Here is a 23,893-nt window from a genome sequence, read left to right on the forward strand (position 1 = left end):
ACAATAAATGGAGAGGATGGGGTGGATAATTTGTGAACATGTTTTTCAAAGTAGAGAAAGAATCACTATGTTTTTGCTGAATTATAGGTTGCCATGAACATGGCAGTATGCAGTAATGATGCTATCATCTATACAGCTGTATAACAACACAGCTTCTCCTTCTCCCACTCCCCTCAGTAAGGCTTGAAAATAATAGGTTTGTGTATAGTTTGGTAAGAAAATTAGGATCATTTAACGTCATTTCAGTTTCAATCTAAGAAAGAAAGAAAAGGAGGCTTGAAGGATGGGGAAGAAGAGCAAAGAAAATGTATGAAAAGTACATATTATGTAATAAGGTATAATATGTTTTATACAGAGACTACAGAGGGGTGTCTTGGAATGCTGGAAAACTAATGGCTTTGCAGTGAAAAGACCTGGATTTTAGTCCTTGTTGCATCACTTGTTTGTGACCTTGAGCAAAGTCACCATATCTTTATGGCTCAGCTTTCTCATCTATAAAATGGAATCATAATGATAATGATGACTTCTACCTCGAGATGTTATTGTAAGGATTAAAGGTATGAAAACACTTGTAAACTATGAAGCCCTATAAAAATAAGCCTTTATAGACACATATTGCAGAAGCAAAGAAGAGAAGGGTAAAAGAAAAACGGTTCTAGGCGGCTTTGGAGGCTGATAACCTGGGTTCTAATTACAATGCCATGGTGAGTAGCTTTGAAACCTGGAAGCAGATATACATTAATCTTGTTTCCTGTCTTTAAGAAATGAGGATAACACCACTTTCTTCACTGAATCAAATAAAAGGATATATGCAAAGGAACCTACCACTTGAAAGGTGTATGATACCCCTTTCCCCCAAACTACTTATTAAATTAGTGTCACCACCAACAAAAGGTGTTGACACTGCGGTATCTTTCAACAGATACCTACGCTAAGGCAACGCAGGGACAGATAAGGAAAACCGAGGTAAATCCAATCCAAGTGGGAACCAGCAGCTAAACTTGGAGATGTCTTAGTTCACTCTTACCCAGTTGAGGCTAGGGTATCCATACAATAAAGATATGTAGAGTTGGAGAGCGGGCGAGTGTCCTTTTCGACTCCGCGGGCTCGACGGGAGGGACCCTGAAATTCTTAATTAGAGCCGGTTTCCATGGCGACAGTCTCTAGGCAGCGTGGGCTGAGCTCTCCGGAGGGCTGGAGGGTGGGCCGCCGCTGGACCCTGCGCGCGCGCCCGCCAACAACTTTCCCTCCAGACCCGAGAGGGGGCGGCGCGCTCCGCCCCCACCCCCGGGCCGCGCACGTCCGCGCTCGGCGGCGCGCACGCCTGCGGGAGCCCTCTCCAGGCAACCTAGTGCTGATAGCTCGTGCCGGTGCGGCCGTTAACAGCCTTTGCGGGAGCCGGAGGCTCGAGAGCAGCCCCCTCCCCTTCCTGGGTTCCCTCCCCCCCCTCCCTACTTCCCGGTCGGCCCCGGGGCATGAGCAACGATGGCCGGCTGCAGCCCCGAGGAGAAAACTTACCGGCGCTTCCTGGAGCTATTCCTGGGCGAGTTTCGCGGACCGTGCGGCGGCGGCGAGCCCGAGCCGGAACCCGAACCCGAGTCGGAGCCCGAGCCCGAGCCCGAGCCCGAATTGGTAGCGGCTGAGGCGGCCGAGGCTTCGGTCGAGGACCCTGGCGAGGAGGTGGCCACTGTGGCCGCTACGGAGGAGGGGGAGCAAGAGCAGGAGCAAGACCCCGAGCCCGAAGAGGAGGCGGTGGAGGAAGAGGCGGTGGCAGCCGCGCAGGGCGAGGAAGAGGACGCGGCGGCAGCCCGGGGGCAGTCGGCCGTACAGCCGCCGCCGCCGCAGCCCCAGCTGCCGCCTCTACCCCCGCTCCCGCGACCGCTGTCGGAGCGCATCACCCGTGAGGAGGTGGAGGGCGAGAGCCTGGACCTGTGCCTGCAGCAGCTCTACAAATAGTTAAGTAGCGGGGCTTGGCTGGGGGTGGGCCCACTGTCCCCGCCGCGCCGGCCTCGACGCGGCTCTCTCGGCACCTCAGCTGTTCTCTTTTCCTCTTGTCGCCCCCTCTCCCGCGCCTCGCGCCGTTAGAAGCGCCCCAGCTCCTCGGACTCCCGCGGTCGCTGCGAGCTGCCCACGCCCGCCTCGGCCCCGGCCCTCCCACTGGCCCCGGCCCTCCCGCGGGTCTCGGGCCCCTTCTTCCCGTTGCACCTCGGCCGCCCACTTGCTCCACTTCACAGACACCGCTTTCCCTCCGTGCTTCGGAAGGTCCTTTCTTCCAGTCTTCCGAGCTCCCTCTTAGCAGCTCCCTTCTTCATCGTGGAGGTTTCCTCCCACCCGGGTCTGTCTTTTCCCGGTCTGAGTCCCCTGTTGTTTGGCGGCGGAGCGACGCGGCTCCCTTCTAGGCTGCGATGCGAGGTGCCTCCTGCGTAACCGCAACCACAGTGATAATAATACCGGCTTTATAGCCACAGGAGGAGAGACTGGAGTAGGTTTTCCTTCAGGCGCTCGGTGTGGAAAGTGAAGAGATCTTGAGATGGCTTAATCCACGGAAGCCGCGTATCTTAAAGATATCTGATAACTCATAATTGAGGGAGATGGGAAGGAATTGAGAGGGAAGGGTAAGCACATTTTTACGAGCGAGACTTGAGGTGAAAGAGTCGTAATTCGTTAAAGTGGAAAAGTCAGGCTGGTTTGATAAAATTGCAATCAGGTGCAGTATTTTCAGTCCATTAAGTAGATGGGGTAGGGGAGAGAAAGCAGATGGCTTAGCCACACAGATGAAAGTCTGAAATAGAAAGGTCAAGGCTTTGCCTTTCATCCCAGGTCTGGTTTTTATGGGCTTGAAATAGAAATGGTTTACAATTGCGTTTCTTTCTAAATGGAATTGTTCTGGAATGACGGAGGAGAATACTGACAAGTCTTTGAAAATATTGGTAAACCTGAGAGTCTCTTGGCATTCTGCTGATAGTTGTATTGAAAGGTGTTACTCTGCCCCCCCCCCCCCCAAAAGTTTACTGCTGCAAGAATCACTGCAATTAAGTTCAAAGCCTAACTTAAAGGAAGGGCCTGGAAAGTAAATGTCAGGTCTTCATCCAACCTGACAGACACCTCATCAAATCATTCTTCCCTTTAAAGAACAAGCTTATCAATAGGGGAAAAGCATTTAACATTTCTGCTGGAGAAGTGGACTGTGTTGAAGCCTTTTAAAATTTAATTTTGAAGTGCTATCCGATTACCAAAGTAATAATGCTTTCTGGGAAATATAAAAAATAAAATGGCGTGTTATACCACCACTAGGGATAACCGGTATTAACATTTTAGAGTATTTCTTCCTAGTGTTTGTAAACTGTCAGAGAAGAGGGCTTATGAAATGTCATTTTTAAACACTAAATAAAGACATTTAGAACTTCTGGTTAAAATGGAAATGTTTACCAAAGTGGAGAAATTTATCTGAGCATCAGACTGATCTTTTTTTGACAGTTCTTACCTTTACAAATGCAGTGACAATTAAAGAGAAACACATTTAAACATTAGAGAAGGTTCATTAAGAAGAGTCATTAGTTTAGAACAACCATGAACATTTGTTATTCAAAAAGGTTTTTTAAAAAAATGGAATCTATATAAAGATGATAAGGTGGTAAATATGTTTTTCCATAGGAAAGGAATTAAGATTAATTTCTATATGCATAAAACTAGAAAAAGATATTCAAATGATAAAATGGCCATTTGAGGAACAGAAGTTTGGATTTGAAGTGAATCTAAAAAAGTTAGAAAATATTATTTCACCTTAAATCAGAGATTTTATCATTTTTACTGTGCTTTGTACAAAAGCTATTAACCTATTTTTATTCAGATAGAAAATGGCTGGCTTGTTTATGTAAAGTATCTTTAAGATCCTTAACAGATTAAAAAACAAAGGAAACCTTCACTGTGTTAAAAATATACTTTTAAATTAACACTTTTAATTATTTTTTATTTATAAAAGAAAATCGTATCAATTAGTCACCCAAGTCAATACTGGAAAACACTGTAGAAGTAGATCAGCTTTCTGTCTAAGCACTTTATTTTATAGATGAAAAAGTGGATCTAAATTCAGAAATGGCAAATTATGTTCAAGTAATTCTGACATTTCTCAATCTCTGAACCAGAAAATTCTCCTTTTGATGGGTCCTTAAATTTCCTAGGAAATATTTTGAAATAATTCTGATTAGAAATATGTTGAAATTGCTTATTTGGGGAAGGTGATTTTCTTTCCCCCAAATATTTTCTCACCCACTTTTCATTTTGGGAATTTGTGATATACTTTAAAAACTCTGCTATGCTTGTCAAAGGGGGCTGAAATTCTTAAATAGAGCTACCTGAACTATATATTCACCAATTTAATAATTGGGACTAGTGTAAGAAGAAAATAACACTGCATTTAATACCAGTTTTATAAGTCTCTAGTGTGTGTTTTCTGTCAGGATTTTGGAAATATACAATATAGAGCTGCTAAATAAACAGATTCTCTGAAGAAAAGAAACAAGGGTGCTTATCTTTTGATTATTTTTATGTATACACTGGTTGGAAATTAAAACAGTGAATGTTTTTCTCAATATTTTGCTTCTCAAGAATTTTATAACAAGACCACCAGATATATTTAACATTTTTCATTTTGGTAAACTCAAAGTCAGGACTAACTTGAGGTAGGCAATTACTTAGGTAAGTAAAGGATCAAGGTTTAAATAGACAAAATACAGTTATAATTAGCAACTTAAAATTTTTTCAGGGTATTTGGGATAAAGATTTTGCATTAAAAATAGGAAATATGGGGCTCCTGGGTGGCTCAGTGGGTTAAGGCCTCTGCTTTCGGCTCAGGTCATGATCCCAGGGTCCTGGGATCGAGCCCCACATCGGGCTCTCTGCTCAGCAGGGAGCCTGCTTCCTCCTCTCTCTCTGCCTGCCTCTCTGCCTACTTGTGATCTTTCTCTGTCAAAAAAATAAATAAAATCTTTAAAAAAAAAAAAAAAGAACAACAATTTGAAAACAGCAAAAATCTTCTTGGATGAGAAAGACCTCTGTTGTGGACTATAAATGCCTTCTTAAGGACCATTTAAATATATTTTCCAGTTTATTAAACATTAAGAATCAATAATAAATGCATGCAATATTTTAGAAATGTTTCACTGAATTGATCTATTGTCAATAAGAAACTCCAATGATTTAGAACCTTCAACTGCTAGTATAAGAGGATCTGTTTTATTTTAAGGTTAAATGTCCCCCAAGAGATTAAAATAAATATTTTTTAGTGACATAGTATTAGAATTTCTGAGATAAATGAGAGATTCTCTTTGTAAAGGTAGAAATGAGATATTTTATAGCTTTGAAATAATTTGCAAATAAGAGTTTGTAACTGATCTTACAGCAAATGTGAATATGAGGCTACATGCATAGGTTACGTGGGTCAATATGGTGTATTTTATTTATCTACACTATACTGGGGATATCTATCTGTTTTAATCCAGAAGAAACACATCCTCTGAAGTCTTTACTAGAGCTCTATGTCATTAGATTTTTAGAGCAATTGTTTCCTCAGTTATTCATTTAGTCTTTGTTGGTCTTCTTGAGGGGGAGACAGAATTCCAGGAGCCCCGGGAAGTTAAGTAGTTCCAGATAGTAATGAGGGGTGGGAGGTACTTTTAAAATTGCTTGGAAAGAAAATCTTTGGTTTTAGATACTAATAATTCAGTTACATTGAATTATGTGAATCATTATTAAGTTTGAGATAGGTCAGAAAATGAGTAAACTTTGTCTCACTTTTACATATATAAATAGAAAAAATACATGGTTGCAAGTTTTAAAATATTCATTTAAAACTACATCTTTTTTCTTATTAAGAAGTAATGTTCAGAGGCGCCTGGGTGGCTCAGTGGGTTGGGCCTCTGCCTTTGGCTCAGGTCATGATCTCATGATCTCATGATCTCGGGCTCTCTGCTCAGCAGGGAGCCTGCTTCCCCCTCTCTCTCTGCCTGCTCCTCTGCCTACTTGTGATCTCTCTCTGTCAAATAAATAAATAAAATCTTAAGAAAAAAAAGAAGTAATGTTCACTATAAGAAATGGAGAAAATTTTCATTAACCAAAAGAAGAAAAAAATTTCAAGCATTTATTGTTAACCTTTTCAGGTTAAGTTTTTGGGTTTTATTCCTGCTTCTCAGGCTGCTGCTTTTCTGTGGATTTTTAGTACTCCAACTGCTCCTTTAATATTGATATTTCATCCTTAACCTTTTCCACTCTGGTGACTTATTTGTAGTCAATATCAATTTCCCCCATGACTTTGGTTATTTGTTATTATGGTTCCCAACTCTATATCTATCTCTGCTTTGACTGCTAATGGAATAGCTTTACCTGAATATCTAAAAAGCTTCTCAAACTGTTCACCACCCAATTCAATCTTCCAACTTCTTCTTGTCTCCCCCAAATAAGCAAAACTAAAACCTCATTTTCTTTCTGGTCGGTCCATTCCTGATTTCTCTCTGTCACCCCCCACATTCAATCAATTTTGCCTTGAAAATATCTCATAGATATGTCCCTCTCCATTCCCACTGTTATTGTCATCTTTTGCCAGTCTTACTCTTCACCAATATAGTCTCACCATTATAGCCAAAGTAATTTCTTTTTTTTTTTAAATTTTATTTATTTATTTATAGACAAAGATCACAAGTAGGCAGAGAGGCAGGCAGAGAAGGGGGAAGCAGGCCCCCCGCTGAGTGGAGAGCCGATGTGGGGCTTGATCCTAGGACTCTTGAGATCATGACCTGATCCGAAGGCAGAGGCTTAACCCACTGAGCCACCCAGGTGCCCCCAAAATGATTTCTCTAGATTCTAGATTATGTAGATTATGTAGCTGTCCCTACTACTTAAATATTTTTACTCTTTTCCCAGAGTTAGCCAACTGCAAGGTTAAAGGTATAATCCCCCAGACCACCAAGTCTCCCCAAGACTTCTGACCCCAGCTGCAGGGAGTTAGGGTCCAACTATAAAGAGGGAAGAGTCCACCCAAGACCACCCTCACTTCTGACATCAACTGTAAATTTAGGGGTTTCTCCAAACCACCTCCAGATTTGATAATTCACTAGAAAGACTCACAGAACTTCCTAAAGACTATTATACTAATGGATATTGTTCATTTTAGGAAAAAGATAAAAATTTGAATCAGCCAAAGGAAGACTTGCATAGGCACAATCTAGGAGAGTTTTAAATGTGAAACTTTCATTGTCTTCAGTATTGAAGACAATGCTCCCCTCTCCAGGGTTGATGCATGGTAATACACATAGAGTATTCCAGCCCAAGCACCTCTCCTGAGCTTCAGTGTCCAGAGTTTTTATTGAGACTTGTTGCTTTATTGGTTGAACTGGAGTTCAGGCTGATACTACGTGGTCCAGGGGTCTCACATATATGATACTACTATTACTCCAGAAATTCCAGGGTTTAGAGGTTACCTCCCAGGAGCAAGGGACAAAAGCTAGACCTCTCTTTGGGCAAGGCCAAATTATTTACTATATACCTTTATCATTTATCTCTCCATTGCCCTTCAAATAAAATCCAAAGAAGGCCTTATAATCTTATTCCATCAGCTCATCTCTGAATCCCTAAATACCTACTTCCCTCCTGCTTCTACAGCTCTAGAAACTACACTTCAGCCATTTTAGACTACTAATACACTAGTTTGAAAGTGCTGTGTTTGCTGTTACCTCTGCACTTTTGCATAATAACACACTATTCCTTCTGCTTGGAATATCATGCTTCCTCACCCCCAATCTGCCCAATCAATCTGTTACCCATTCTTAAATTCTCCATTTAGCAACATTTTGCCAACTCACAGTCATGAGTTAGTGTCTCTTCCATGTGCCCCTCTAGAAACCCAGGGATTAGTCCTCTTGTAGCACTAGTTTTGATTCATTATTTTTTTGTCAACAAATATCTATCTTCTACTAGAACAGGGGTCTTCAAAGTAGGTATGCCCAAAATAATCCATTGCGGTGAAAGAAGAAAATATTAAAATCTATTTGCATACAAAATATACAAAATATGAAATTGCATGCAGAATATGAAATTGGGTGCTATTAATATTTGATGTATTGAGACTGGCAGTTCTGTATGACAACTGATTTCATGTCAAGTGTGGTAAATGAGGTATACTGATGAAATAAATGCAAGTTTCACAGGTTAGAAGAGTCAACAGTGATATCCTCCCTCCAATTTTCAGAAAATTATGAAGTATTGTGATTTACCTGCACTAATGGATCTATTGATTATATTTCCTGGTTCTAACAAAACTAATCCTCACAAATGGATATTTGGATTTAAAAGCTCCTGCAAAGAAATCGTGGATTGAATATATTTGTAAGCATAAGAAACAACAAAACTTGAGAGCCTATGCTTCCCCCATACTTACATTAGATTTTTTTATCTTTTTATCTTTAAATTATTTTTCTCCACCCCTACATTAGATTTTTTAAAAAAGCTAATACAATCCTATCTGATTAGAAATGAACAAAAATGGATTTATTAAATAGATTATGTGAAATAGTAAAATACAGGTTAGTCAAAGAAATATTGAAATACTACTGATGAGGGGTGCCTAGCTCCTCTGTCTTAAGCATGTGACTCTTTTTTTTTTTTTTAAAGATTTTATTTATTTATTTGACAGAGAGAGATCACAAGTAGGCAGAGAGGCAAGCAGAGAGAGAGAGGAGGAAGCAGGCTCCCCGCCGAGCAGAGAGCCCGATGTGGGACTCGATCCCAGGACCCTGAGATCATGACCTGAGCCGAAGGCAGCGGCTTAACCCACTGAGCCACCCAGGCGCCCTAAGCATGTGACTTTTAAGAGCATGTGACTCTTAATCTCAGGGTCATGAGTTCAAGCCCTACGTTGGACGTAGAGCTTACTTTAAAAAAAATATATATTGCTGGTAAGAGTTGTATATGTGCAAATGTGCAGGTTTGTATACATGAGCATGTATGTACTTAATTTATAAATATGTACATACATATACATACATACATGGGGTGTGTGTGTGTGCGCATATACGTGGTTCTCCCAAATATTTTGGTAAGGTGCCTAAGCAAGTGTTTGGAGGCAATTGTATTGGATTATTAGCTATACATTTGCCATCGTGTTCCTAAGTTAATCATGAGAGCTACGTAAAGGACACACACACAAAATATTTGCTGATCCAATGAATGAGTTACGATTTTAAAAAAAAGATAGTTCTAAAAATAAATACATGTAGTTCTTACTATTTTATTTTAATTTTTTAAGATTTTATTTATTTGACAGAGAAAGAGAGAGAGCAAGTGAGCACAAGCAGGGGGAGTGGCAGGCCAAGGGAGAGTGAGAAGTAGGCTCCCACTGAGCAAGGAGCCCGACACAGGGCTCCATTGCAGGACCCTGGGATGAAGGCAATTGCTTAACCGAATGAGCTACCCAGGCACCCCTAGTTCTTACTATTTTATTTATTTATTTATTTTTAATATTTTATTTATTCATTTGATAGAGATCACAAGCAGAGGGAAGCAGGCTCCCCGCTGAGCAGAGAGCCCAATGCTGGGCAATCCCAGGACCCTGGGATCATGACCTGAGCTGAAGGCAGAGGCTTTAACCCACTGAGCCTCCCAGGCACCCCAGTTCTTACAATTTTAAGTTGCCTTTAAGAAAACTTAGTACAAAAATCTAAAAAACTTAGTAAATTTTAATATGTTAAAAATTTTATTAGAAAATTTAAAGTATATAAAAAATAAAATAGTACACTTATCACCCAGCCTTAGCAATTATCAATTTATGGCCAGTCTTTTTCATTCCTACCTCCAGATATCTCATCCCGCTTCCCATTATATCCTATTTAATTTTAAAATGAATGCTCAGTAATCTAATCAAAATTCTGTTGGACATTTTAGGTATTACCAATATTTGGTTACTCTAAGAATAGTGTGATGTTCATAATTTTAACAAACTTTAATTTCTGTTAGAGTATATTTCTAGTGTTGGGACTTTGTTAAAAGATATTACATATTTAAGGCTCTTGATACATAGTTTTAAATGTCCTCTAACAAGGTTTTACTAGTTTACTCTCTAAGCAGATATGTATAAGAAAAAGATTTTTTTTTAAAGATTTTATTTATTTATTTGACAGAGAGAGATCACAGTAGGAGAGAGGAAGGGAAGAGATCACAGAGAGAGAGGAAGGGAAGCAGGCCCCCCGCTGAGCAGAGAGCCGGATGTGGGACTCGATCCGAGGACCCTGAGATCATGACCTGAGCCGAAGGCAGCGGCTTAACCCACTGAGCCACCCAGGCGCCCCAAGAAAAAGATTTTTGATATTAGAAAATAATTTAAACATTAACAAAATAGAATAATAAAGTAAATATCCATATACCCATCATCCAGTTTTAACAAATAATCATAATTAGGATTATTTTAAGGAAATTATACATTCATATGGAATTGAAGACTTTGTTTTAACTCTCTTCTCTGAAACCATTCCCTTCTTCCCAGAGGTAATCTGGGAATTCTTGGAATGTACTCTCCTGTTCTGTATATTTTTATATTTTTATTAGAAGTGCATTTGTATGGTCTCTGTACATGCTGGGCTTTTTAATTTGTTTTTGGTTTTGTAACTAGCTGTCTTGAAAAAATTTCATGTTATATGGAGATCCAGGTTTTGCTTTTTTTCTTTTTTTCATTTTAGGTACTTTGTATCATTCCATTGTCCGATTGTACTATGACTTATTTATCCAATCTATCGATAGACATTTGGATTGTTTCTGTTTTTTTTGGTGTATTATCTCTACATTAGTTTAATACTAGCTGCTCTAATGGGTAAATCCTGAAATCTCAAAAGCTTAACATAGTGTTCATTTCTTGCTCACAGAGTTAACTTACAGTGGAGAAGAAAGGGCTGGGTTCTATAGAGTGATTAAGCCATCCAAGCTAATAGAGTGTATGTCACCTTCAGCCTGTGGTTTCCAAGGTTGCTTCAGGCACCAACATCCATTCGGCAGACCTAAGAATGGAGAGTGATTTGGAGATTTTTAGCAGCCAGTCTGTAGAAGGGGCAGATATTCTTTTCACTTTGCATTGACTAGAATGCAGTTCATGTTGGCACCATCTATAGTCCATATTTCACAGCAAACAGGACCGAGAACAACTCTACGCTATGGAGAAAAGACCATAAAACATTGGTGGAAAAACTAGCATTTTCTGTCCTACAAATAATTCTACAGTTTAGATATGTCTCCTTGTGCATATTCATAGATTTCTTGGGTATATTCCTGAAAGTGGAATTGTCAGACTGAAGTTACATACACCTTTACTTTGTTAGATATTGCCAAATTACTTTGTCTAACTTAAGTAGACAACTAAAGTAGGAGAGGTTTGGTTTGTCCATGTTTTCACTATTTGAAGAGGACACCTGCCTAAAAGTCTAGACCAATGCTTTCCAATAGGAGTACAACTAAATCACATATATAATTGAAAATTTTTCTCTTAACCACATTTTAAATTGAAAAGAGACATGTGAATTTAGTTTTAATAATTTATTTAACCCAATGTATCCAAACATTATATATTAAAATATATTAGCATTTAATATGTAATTAATATTAAAATATTATTGAGTTCTTTTAAATTTTTATACCAGGTTTTCAAAATCCTCTGTATCTTTTACACTTGTAGTACATCTCATTTTGGAATATCACACTTCAAATGTTTAGTAGCCACATGAGACTAGTGGCTACTAAATTGAATGGCACAGCTTTAGACTTAGTAACAAAAACTTTAATTCTTTAACACATATCTGACATTTAATTTCAAAGTCATATTTAAATGGGTTCGCCAATTACTAAATACATCTTTGTTTAGTCTTTGGAGGAATTACAAGCTGAACTTATTTTTCCTACATTTATTTATTTATTTATTCATTCATTCATAAGATTTTATTTATTTAAAAGAGAGAGAATGAGAGAGGATCGAGGGGGAGGGTCAGAGGGAGAAGCAGACTCCCTACTGAACAGGGAGCCTGATTTGGGGACTGGATCCTGGAACTCCAGGATCATGACCTGAGCTGAAGACAGTTGCTTAACCATCTGAGCCACCCAGGCACCCCCCCTCCTTTTTTTTTAGATTGTACTTGTTTATTTGACACAGAGAGATACACAGTGAAAGAGGGAACACAAGCAGGGTGGGTGAGAGAGGGAGAAGCAGGCTTTATTTCCCCCTTGGTTTGTTTGTTTATTTATTTAGATTTTATTTATTTATTTGTCAGCTAGAGCTGAGCAAGGAGCCCAACACAGGGCTCAATCCTAGGACCCTAAGGTCATAACCTGAGCCAAAGGCAGACACTTAACTACTAAGCCACCCAGGTGCCCCCCACTACAGTTCTTTCTATGACAAGAGAATAATCTGATTCAGATTTCAATAATCAAATTGTTAACTTCTCACAGAGTATACAGGTAATAGTTTTCTGTTGTTGAGTAATGTGTTACCAGAACTTAAGGGCTTAAAACAACACCCATTATTATCTTACAGTTCCGTAGGTCAGCAGTCCAGGAATGTTCAGCTGGGCTCTCTGCTTAAGGTCTCAAGTCAAGACCAGTGTGTTGGCTAGACTGGACTTGTGTGGAGTCTCAGGGGTATACTCTACTTCCCAAGTCTATACAGGTTGTTAACAGAATCTCTATACTTTTAAAAGATCTGAGGTCCTTATTTCCTTGCCAGCTGTCAGGTGGGGGGCTGATTATCATTTGTAGAAGCCACCCATTGTCCTTCTCAAATGGCCTTCTCTTCAAATAGTCCTTCTCTTCATCTTTTTTCCCCCTTGGTTTGTTTGTTTATTTATTTAGATTTTATTTATTTATTTGTCAGAGAATAGCAGAGGAAGCAGAAGGCAGAGGGAGAGAAGCAGGCTCCCTGCTGAGCAAGGAGCCCAATGAAGGACTTGATCTCCGGACTCTGGGATTATGACCTGAGCTGAAAGTGGATGCCCAACTGACTGAGCCACCTAGGCGTCCCCCCTCTTAATTTCAAACCATTAATGGCACATCAAGTTCTTCTCATGGTTCACATTTCTCTGGCTTCTCTTGTTGCTAACCAGAGAAAGTTCTCTGCTTTTAAGAACTCATGTGGTTAATATAACACAGTCACAGGAGTGATATTTCATTAGTATCCACAGATTTTAGAGTGGTTAGAGTGGGGAATCTTTGGGGGACCATTTTAGTTATTCTTCATACCACAGTAGAGAAGCAGGATGGCAGAAAATTTTAATTATTTTGTTTAAAGGTCTTTTAATTCTCTTCTAAATGAAAGCAAAGTACTTTATCCATTTCTTTTTGTCTCCATTTCCACAGGCCTGGTCCAAGTTTTCATCAGCTCTTACTGAGCTGGCAATAGGATTACTCTAAACTGCTGTTTCTCCTTCCACATTTCCCTCCTTTTGATCAGTTTTCCATACAACAATTGTCTGGCCTCATCTTGACCCACCTCTGCTTGTGCTCAGTTTTAATGTTTCTATCACAGTGGTCTTCATTTACTTCCCCAAATCTGCCATGGTCTGTTCTAAAGGCCTCTGTACTTTTGTGGTTTTTTTGCCCAAGCAACTTTTCTCCTTTAACTCCAACTACCCAATTCAACCATTAGGTTTAAAGTATCTCTTCTTTATAGAGCTGTTTCCTTATCCATGGTCTAAATTAAGTCTTACTTTCAGTTTTCTAGCGTCCTTTACTTTTTCTTTATATCAATTTACCACAATTTAATTATATATACGTATCTGTATATGTGTGTGTGTGTGTGTGTGTGTGTATATATATATATAATTAGTGTATATGTATACATACATGCGTGCATTAGTTTAATGTCTTCTCCAGACTGAAGGCAACAGATAAAGAATATTTTGTTGTTCTTTGTGTATTCAGCATCTGATAGAAGTTCTGGCCCATAATAGGCAGTTATTTGTTGAATAAATGAACGAATTGTTAACTTTTCTCTGCTCAATCTACCAGATTGTTTCATTTCCAGATTTTTATAGGCCTATTCTCCTTCTCTTCTTTCTCTTTGTTATTATTTTCTTTTTCTCTCCTCTGAATGGCAGAGGAGCTTGGCTTCATATTTTATGTTATTTTTGGTATGTTTGTTAACATTTTCAACTAGCTGCAGAAATATGTTTACAGTTCTCATTATTAACACTCCACAACTTTGTAAATGAATTTTTTTCAGGGACTTAAAAAGAGTTTTTATGTAATATTGTGAGTTTTTAAAAGAGTTTTGTGAGAATATTGTTCACATGACAAGTTTGAAGAAGAAAAAGAATACTGTATAGAGAGTAATGAGCTAGTTAAAAGATTGAAACTATTCTTAATTCCTTGTATTTTCACTTAAGACCTTCACCTTCTGATATATAGGTCCGAGGAAGAGCAGTCCATTACTTTTTATTTTAGTTTAAGTCATTAAAAGAAAAAGAATCAAAGACCAGTGTGCTGGTTAGAAATATCAAACATAATTTTTTTCCTGGTGACTTGATTCCATAATGATGTATAAAATTCCCAAAGAAACATAGTTCTTGTATGGATTTGAAGTATTTGACCTACTTACCACAAGACACAACGTTTGATCTTTGATCCTTATATAGTACTTTCTTATTCATGGTTTTCTATTTTGTGAATCTAAAAATAAGAACTAAAACAAAATAGTGCTTTTTAATAAGCCTGTTTTTTGAAAAGTAAATTCTGATACAGCTAATTTCACCTTTGCATAAAAAAAGCAAAAAATAAAATGTAACGCTTTTAAGGTGATGTATATATATATATATGGTGTTATGTGTATATATAGTGCTTATATATATATAAGGTGATATATATGTGTGTATATATGTATTGGCGCATATATATATATATACATATATATATGTATGTATATATATATATATATAGTGATATGTATATATGGTGTTTATAAGATTGTGTTTGAGGTATGTGATACATAAAATCCTTTTTAGGCCAGAACTCTAGAAGGCAAGAATCATGTTGTGAACATGTTCTTATTGAACCTAACAAGTTATTACATAAATATGAGAGGTGACAGTCATTAAATCAGGCTATCACTGATTTTGCAGTAGAAATGACCTCCGAAGTTTTGAGATTTGATTTCTGGCTATTGTTAATATTTATCAGTTCATACAGCCTTGGTTTAAAGCAGCTTATAAATACAGTCTCATCTATTACTTGGGTTTGTCATATTCACAATCTTTGTATATACCGTTAGAAGAATAAAAATATCTTCAACTTTTCAAGGTCATGGAAAGTTCACTGTGCATTTAGAAACAATTTTCAGTCTTTTAAACAGGTAAATATGAATTTGCATTTAAATGCTCTTTGCCAGGATATTCTCTAATCTTGGATTGATAAATATAAATATCTTTCTATAAAACTTAGTTAACAATGTAAACCTGCAGAGAATCAAAACTGTCTGCACCTGAAATAATCGTGGAACTAGTAGTAGTTATAAGCCACTCCTATTTCTGTTGTTGCTACTACATTTATTCAGAGCTTGTCCAAGAACTGTTTTATTTAATATTAGGTTCTGTTACTAACCTATTTTGCAGATATGGAAGCCAAGGTGGAGGAATTTTAAAGAACTTTCTCAAGTTTCCACCATTAGGGTTGTCACTGGGACATAAATTAGGCAGACTGACTTGAGAGGTTAAAGCTTTGAAGTTTATTTTGTGATTTTCAGGCTATGTTATAAACATTTCTATGGGGAAGAATATCAGTGAAGATTCAGTTCAATTCAGTTGCTTGAATTTGAACTGCTGTTGCTTATTTCAGACTCACTCTCTCTCTCTCTCTGACTGGGCAGGGGCCAGAGGGAGAGGGAAAGAGAATCTTAAGCAGGCTACATGCTCAGTGCAGAGCCTCAAGCCTGCTCAACCTCACGGCCCCGAGATCATGACCTGAGCTGAAATCAAGAGTCTGATGCTTAACCTACTGAGCCATCCAGGCACCCCCTAGTTGAGGCTCTTATCACTTCTTGTCTTGATTACTTTAGTAGCCTCCCAGCCGTTAGTCTCTATCCTCTAGTCTAGCCTCACTGGATTTTCTAGCACAATTGAATTCACTGCATTTCTCCAAAGATATCATGTTATTTCTCACCTGTCTGCCTTTGTAGGTGCTATTTGTAATTCATTGAACATCTTCTTTCCCTGGCTAACTATAACCTCCCTTTTGAGAGAGAGAGGGTAGTTGGATTTTTATCCCATCTTCTGCCTAAAAAGTCCATCTTACTTAGGTTTTACCTATAAATAAAGGGCAGTCTAAATTTTTGCATTTAGGGTCTTGGGTGGCTCAGTTGTTTAAGTGTCTTCCTTTGGCTCAGGTCATGATTCCAGGGTCCTGGGGTTGAGTCCCACATTGAGCTCCCTGCTCAGTGGAGAGTCTGCTACTCCCTTTCCCTCTGCCTGTTGCTCCCCCTTCGAGTGTGCTCTGTGAAATAAAATCTTTAAAAAAGAACTTTTTTGTATTTGAATTTTCCTGAACTCTTGCTTCTAATGATAGAAAAGACTGAAAATTAGTGCTGCTTATTAAAAATATAACAATGTATGGGGCGCCTGGGTGGCTCAGTGGGTTAAGCCGCTGCCTTCGGCTCGGGTCATGATCTTGGGGTCCTGGTATCGAGTCCCATGTCGGGCTCTCTGCTCAGCGGGGAGCCTGCTTCTCTCTCTCTCTGCCTGCCTCTCTGTCTGCTTGTGATCTTTCTGTCAAATAAATAAATAAATCTTTGAAAAAAATATATATATAACAGTGTATAGTTCATAACAATGGCAGGTATATTACTATTCACTCACTAAGGTGCCTAGAGATATTTTTTCCCATTTTGTACTTGATAAGTCTTCTGATCTTTTTAGATCTTTTAATTTCAGTATAAATTATTGAAGTAGCCAAGGGCACCTATTTATATAGGTTTAAAAAACTGTATAGGTTTATACAATTTCAATGCCTAATATAGTACTCATCCACTCAATATTGTATTTCTTTTGGAAAGAAATCTTAAAATTATTTTTTTTAATTAAAAAAAGAAATACTTTTGGGACGCCTGGGTGGCTCAGTTGGTTAAGCAGCTGCCTTCGGCTCAGGTCATGATCCCAGCGTCCTGGGATGGAATCCCACATCAGGCTCCTTGCTCCGCAGGGAGCCTGCTTCTCCCTCTGCCTCTGCCTTCCACTCTGTCTGCCTGTGCTCGCTCTCACTCTCTCTCTCTCTGACAAATAAATAAATAAAATCTTAAAAAAAAATACTTTTGCTCAGGTTGCAGTCTGTATTAATATCATATATTCAGTACGTGATCTTCCAGAAGACAGAGAAATACGTTATTAATAAGTAGCAGATTATAAATTAACAGAAAACAGTGATCACTTGTATTCTAGAAGTGTCGTGGATTACAATTCCATGGGTCCATATGCAGTAACATAGTTTTGGAATCATTATCCTTGTAAAATCATTATTCTTTTGCATAATGCCTTACAAATGGCTCAAAGTAAAGCTTGTCCTTCAGAATCAGAACACCACATTATATATTAAAATATCCGTTTATATTCAACATATAATGCTAAAAAATAAAACTATCTTTGACTATCAAGGAAAGGAGGTGGAAATAGGACAAATGATATCAGCTTCTAGTATAGTTCTATAAAAATGTATTGAAGTTAAAATATTTTAGAGATCAAATATAAAAGCATTTTTCTCAGAAAGAGCCCTTACAAATACTCTTATTCACCAACTAAACATTAAATGAAAAAGCCTATTAAATATTACATTAATTAGTTTAGATTAGATTAGATTATCTTTATGGTCTTACATAGGTTAAAATTACCAAACCATGAAACTGAGTTTCTTCTCATTTCCCTAAGGATTATAAAGGGAGATTTTAATTAAGCTTTGCTAGGTTAAGAATTTCCTTGGTTTTAAAAAAGTGACTTATTATAACTTTTCTTTAGTCATTATCTAAATAAAGATAGCCTTATGTGTGACTTGGTAATTTTATGGTCAATATATACCAAAAATTCTGGGAGTTCAATTCCTGAGGCATATATGACTAGCAATATTCAAGCAAGATATTGAAACACTTAGTATTTTTTAATACGTATAAGTAACAGTAAATCCTAAAAACAATATGCTTAAAGACAGTATCCTTTTTTGAAATTGATATTAATGGAGTTTATTTTCTTTACTTATCACTTGTTTTCCACCTCAGTACAAAAAGGATTCCAAGTGGCAAATTAATTTTACTATAATGGGAATAATATTTATTTAGTCATCAAAAAATATTAAGTACCTACTACACGCCAAGCACTGTGTTAAACGCTACTTATGCAGAAATAAAATATGTTCCTTAAGAAGTGTGTGGTTTAGAGGAAAAGGAAGAGAAAGTACAGTACAGTACAATGTACCATAAAAATTGTTAATTTTGGTATGTATGAGGTGATATACTAAGCACATTATGTGCTATTATTTTCTATTTTTTTAAAGATTTTATTTATTTGACAGGCAGAGATCACAAGTAGACAGGCAAGCGGAGAGAGGGAGGGGGAAGGCTCCCTGCGAGCAGAGAGCCCGATGCGGGGCTCAATCCCAGGACCTTGAGATCATGACCTGAGCCGAAGGCAGAGGCTTTAACCCACTGAGCCACCCAGGTGCCCCTATTTTCTATTTTTAAATCAGAAAATTAATGTTTAGGTAACTCCTCCAGGGTCACATGGTAAGTGGTGGAATCAGAATTTGAACTTCCAAAGCTTGTTATCTTGCTGCCTCTGTATACTGATAAGAGTTAAGACACAGTGATGTGGAAGGAACATTTTATGGGAACACTGAGGCAGATGTGCCAATGTAGGACATTAGATTGTGAAAGAGGGATGTTTACATTTTTAGAGATTAGAAGACTAAATAGGAATTAGCCAAGAGGAGGAGGGAGCTGAAAAACATACCAACAGAGAGACTACCATGTACAAAAAGTCATTGAGATGAGAAAGCATAGCCCATTTGGGACTTGTCTGGCTGACTCTCATTTCTCTGAATAGGAAAGGGTGAACCTCAAGAAAGACCAGAGAAATAACCTGAAAGTCAATTACTCAGTCATTTATTCAGTTAATATTGGGCATTGTAGACTTTGTACTCACTGCGTCTCTGGAAAGATACTGGAATTTTTAAAAGTAAATAGAAATGCCACGAATATTAAACAAAACGCCCCATAATCACGAAATAGAAGAGCATTATACTCTTTCTGCTGCCCTGTAATTTGTTTTGTTTGGCTTCTAGAATAATGGTTTGTATTATTGTAATACAATATGTATACAATATGTAAATTGTAAAATCTTCCTCTCTTTTTTTCTTTCTTTCTCTCTTTTTCTTTTTTCTGATCATTTCCTCTCGTCATGCTACCTGATGACAACATGTGTGGAGATTTTAGAACTGAAGACTGCCTAAAATGTTCTCATTTCAGCTATGCTTAAATCCTATTTTCTTCCTAAAGATTTTTGAAAGGATAAGTATATTTCTCCATATCAGTATCTATTTGTGAACTTATCTTTAAGAGGACAAATAAATACTAAAAGTACTAAAACAGATCCTTTCAGAGACATGTTTAGAGAGATACAAGCACATCAAGGTGCTGGATGGATATACAGGCCAACACAAGACCATAACCCAGATTAGAAATATAAAATTTAGGAAGTAGGGAATGGTTTTTCTGAGTCAGAAAGAGTGATGTTTATTATTAGACACATTTATCATTCAGTGAGAGAATTATTAATTTCTGTCTTTCCGATCTAAAGATGTAGCCTTCAACACTCATTTCAAATTCAATGTTATTTACAACTAGAATTTCCCAGAGGTCAACTGGGACTAATTCCCTTCCCTGAACTCCCCAGTATTTTATCTGTATCTTTTTAGAAGACATTCAATAATTCCTTCTTTTTTATATGTCATTTATATGCATGTTTTATCTCCTCTGTTAAACTGTATGTGCCTTCCTTAAAGCAGAATTCATGTTTGATCACAGCACAAAGCTTTGTACATATAGGCATTGAACTAATATTTAGTGAATTAAAGCATGGCATCCATATCATAAATGAAACCATTAGAACAGTGTTTCTTACAGTGTTGGACATGAATTACCTGCTTCAGAATCATCTGGAATGTTTTGTTAAAAATGCAGGTTCTTATGCTCCTGCCCATACAACTGAAGGGGAATTTCTTTGGGTTCCAGGAATCCTGTTTTGAATAAAAGCTGTAGGTAATTATGATGCACATCAAAATTTGAGAGCCCACTGCGACAGGGAGAACGTAAGAATCCAAATGAAAATTGAGGTTACATGAGGGGCGCCTGGCTGGCTCTTTTGATAGAGCATGCGACTCTTGATCTCAGGGTCATGAGTTCAAGTCCCATGTTGGGTGTGGAGCCTACTTAAAAAATAAATAAAATTGAGTTACATGAAAGTGCAAATGTGCCTAATGATAAAAATAATAAACATTTCATACAGGGGCACCTGGCTCAGGTCATGATCCCAGCCAGCATTCTGGGATCGAGTCCTGCATCGGGTTCTCTGCTTCCTCCTCTCTCTCTGCCTGCCTCTCTGCCTACTTGCGATCTCTCTGTCAAATAATATAAAATCTTAAAAAAAACAAACAAAACCCATTTCATACAAAGTAGGGCATAAAATATAAGAAGAAAAAAGTGAACAGGAAGATACTTTCAATGCAGTTTTTTTATGTTAGTGAAGATCAGTGTTCTGTGTTTTGGAACTGTCAGTTTTAAGCATATTTAGATGTATATAATTTTGAATATTAGTGGCCACGTTTTATGAATACATCTGAAGTAAAGCGTCCTGGTTTTATAACTAAAGAATAAGAATTTTAAAGATGGGGCGCCTGGGTGGCTCAGTGGGTTAAGCCGCTGCCTTCGGCTCGGGTCATGATCTCAGGGTCCTGGGATCGAGTCCCGCATCGGGCTCTCTGCTCAGCCGGGAGCCTGCTTCCTCCTCTCTCTCTCTGCCTACTTGTCATCTCTCTCTGTCAAATAAATAAATAAAATCTTTAATAAAAAAAAAAGAATCTTAAAGATGCATTGGATGTTCTAATCTGCACATTCTTGTGTTGCTATATGCATAGAAGTTTTTAAGGGCATGACTTTATATAATATAGTTTGGGACTAATAGATTTATTGTAAGAAATAGTGTAGTTTAGATAGAATTTAATGATATATATATATATATATATATATATATATATTCATTCTTACTTTAACAATACATTATGTTTTAGATTTACTTGTCACTGAATGTTTGTGATTTTTTAAAAATAAACAGTTGATAGAATGCTGGTTATCCTGGCATAAGCACTGTTGAAGTTGATGAAGGCTAGGATAAGTTGTAGGAAGCAAGTTCAATATAGATTTTCATCCAGGTAGTTCTTTTATTTCTAGTACTTAAGCTGTGTGGTTTTTTTTTTAAGGCTTTATTTATTTGACAGAGAGAGAGGGAACACACAAGCAGGAGTAATGGGAGAGGGAGAAGCAGGTTTCCCACTGAGCAGGGAGACCAACGTGGGGCTCAATCCCAGGACCCTGGGATCATGTCCTGAGCCAAAGGGAGACATTTAACCGATTGAGCCACCCATGCACCCCACTTAAGCTGTATTTACGATAGTAATAAAGATTTAAAAATACCTAAATAATGCTTGTAGAGCACTGGTCCAGGTATTTTGCATATATTAATTCACTTAATTCTCACAACAACCAAATGAACTAGGCACTGTTGTCAACCACACATTCATTACAGGTAAGAAAACTAAGGTACTGGGTAAGAAACTTGTCCAAGTTACACAGCTGGTAAGTGGCTAAGATATGAATCCATATGGGATAGCTTCATAGTCAGCACTCAACCACTTTTACAATAATGTTATTTTTAAAACTAGCAATTAATTTGACTTTATCTTAGTCATTATCACAAGCATTTTACAGAAATAAGATGACAAATGTTTCCGAGTAAAAATTTTAACCAAATTCAGCCGACATCTAAACATTATCTTTTATAAATGGCCTTAGTACTATTATTGCTTTTACTGGTTAAATGTAGTAATGTTGACGTTTCTTTACTTAAAATAGTTGGGTGTCAGAAGATTCTTTTGGCATATCCTTTAGGTGTTTGTGATTACAGGAAATGATCATTTATAGTTTAAAAATAATGTGTGGGAATACTTACTTTCAGCACTGATTGGCCCAAGTGAAAGTCTAGTAATTTTGATTTTTGGAAGCTATTGGAACACTTAACAGATTTTTATGAAATGAGAAAGCTAGATAAATTTGCCTAGTGATGATTTAAACTTCATATATATAAGATGTTTAATATATAGTCTTTCTGATAAAGGTTACTATAAAGTTTTTCTCTACAAAAAGTGGATTTTTATTGATATTTCAGTGGTACACAGCAGTAAAATATTTGCTCTTGATCTGTATGATTTCCTTATTTTTAATTACATAAATAAGTCATTGTAGGTGTCATTAATTGCTTTGTTTCAATAAATGCTGAGGGTGATTTAACCAACTTGTAAAAATATCTAAGTTATGAATGCTATATATTTTATTTATATATTTTATGTAAATTTACATATATTTACATATACATATATTCACATATTATATATATATTGTTACATATATTTATGTATATTTACACATATACATACATATGTATATATTTACATATTATACATATATTTATATATTTTACATATATAAAATATATTTTATTTTATTAAAGAATTGATAAATAAAATCTTTAAAATTTTATTTATTTGAGAGAGAGAGAGATCACAAGCAGGCAGAGAGGTGGGCAGAGAGAGAAGGGGAAGCAGGCTCCCCGCTGAGCAGAGAGCCCGATGTAGAGCTTGATCCCAGGACCCTGAGACCATGACCTGAGCCAAAGGCAGAGGTTTAACCAATGAGCCACCCAGGTGCCCCTAAAATATATATTTTATACATATATATTTTAACATGTTAATTTGTGTTTTAAAAATCACTGACTTTGTTTAAAAGGTTTAATTGAATACCACCAGCCTCTGTTATAATAGGGACAGCTCAAAAGAAGAGGAGACCTAAATTAGAGTGAAACCCAGAACGGAAGAGTAAAGAAGAGAATAAAGGCTTCTAAAGAGAGGAAGTAGGCTACAGGAATCTTGAATAAGAAGATCATGGATATGCTTGATTACATGCCCCCCCCTTTTAAAAAAGATTTTATTTATTTATTTGAGAGAGAGAGAAAACATGAACTGGACAGGGAGAGGGAGAAGCAGACTCCATACTGAGCAGGGAGAAAACAGGAGCTGGGGGTGGGGAAAGGGAGAAGCAGACTCCGTACTGAGCAGGGAACCCAGCGTGGGACTCAATCCCAAGCCCTTGAGATCATGACCTGAGCTGAATGCAGATGTGTAATTAGAGCCACCCAGGAACCCCTACATGGCTCTTATTTTTATTTTTTCACTATAAATTTATATCTAGTAAATAGAAAAGCAGTATAAAGATTGAGTTATTCCTGGAACTCTTACTCTTAATTTACTAATTTTACATGGGAAAAGATCTGTATTTCTTTAACATATAATGTATTATTTGTTTCAAAGGTACAGGTCTGTGATTCATCAGTCTTAAACAATTCATAGCACATTCCCTCCCCAATGTCCATCACCCAGCCACCCCATCCCTCCCACTGTCCTCCCCTCCAGCAACCCTCAGTTTGTTTCTTGAGATTGAGTCTCTTAATGGTTTGTCTTCCTCTCTGGTTTCATTTTTTCCCTCCCTTCCCTTATGATCCTCTGTCTTGTT

At 37.6% G+C, this 23,893-nt stretch overlaps 1 protein-coding gene across 1 annotated transcript in view; it reads left to right on the forward strand.

Moving 5' to 3' along the window:
- Positions 1 to 1,186: 1,186 nt before the first annotated feature.
- Positions 1,187 to 23,893, forward strand: part of PPM1E (protein phosphatase, Mg2+/Mn2+ dependent 1E) — a 219,936-nt gene continuing 197,229 nt past the window's right edge. Inside the window, exon 1 of the mRNA XM_004747272.3 lies at positions 1,187 to 1,955. Coding sequence (XP_004747329.1) covers positions 1,486 to 1,955 — 470 coding nt within the window. The 5' untranslated portion in view covers positions 1,187 to 1,485. The remainder of the gene's footprint in view (positions 1,956 to 23,893) is intronic.

Source organism: Mustela putorius, unplaced genomic scaffold (assembly GCF_011764305.1).
Source record: "Mustela putorius furo isolate JIRA1106 unplaced genomic scaffold, ASM1176430v1.1 tig00003962_pilon_pilon_pilon, whole genome shotgun sequence".
Lineage (NCBI taxonomy): Eukaryota > Metazoa > Chordata > Mammalia > Carnivora > Mustelidae > Mustela > Mustela putorius.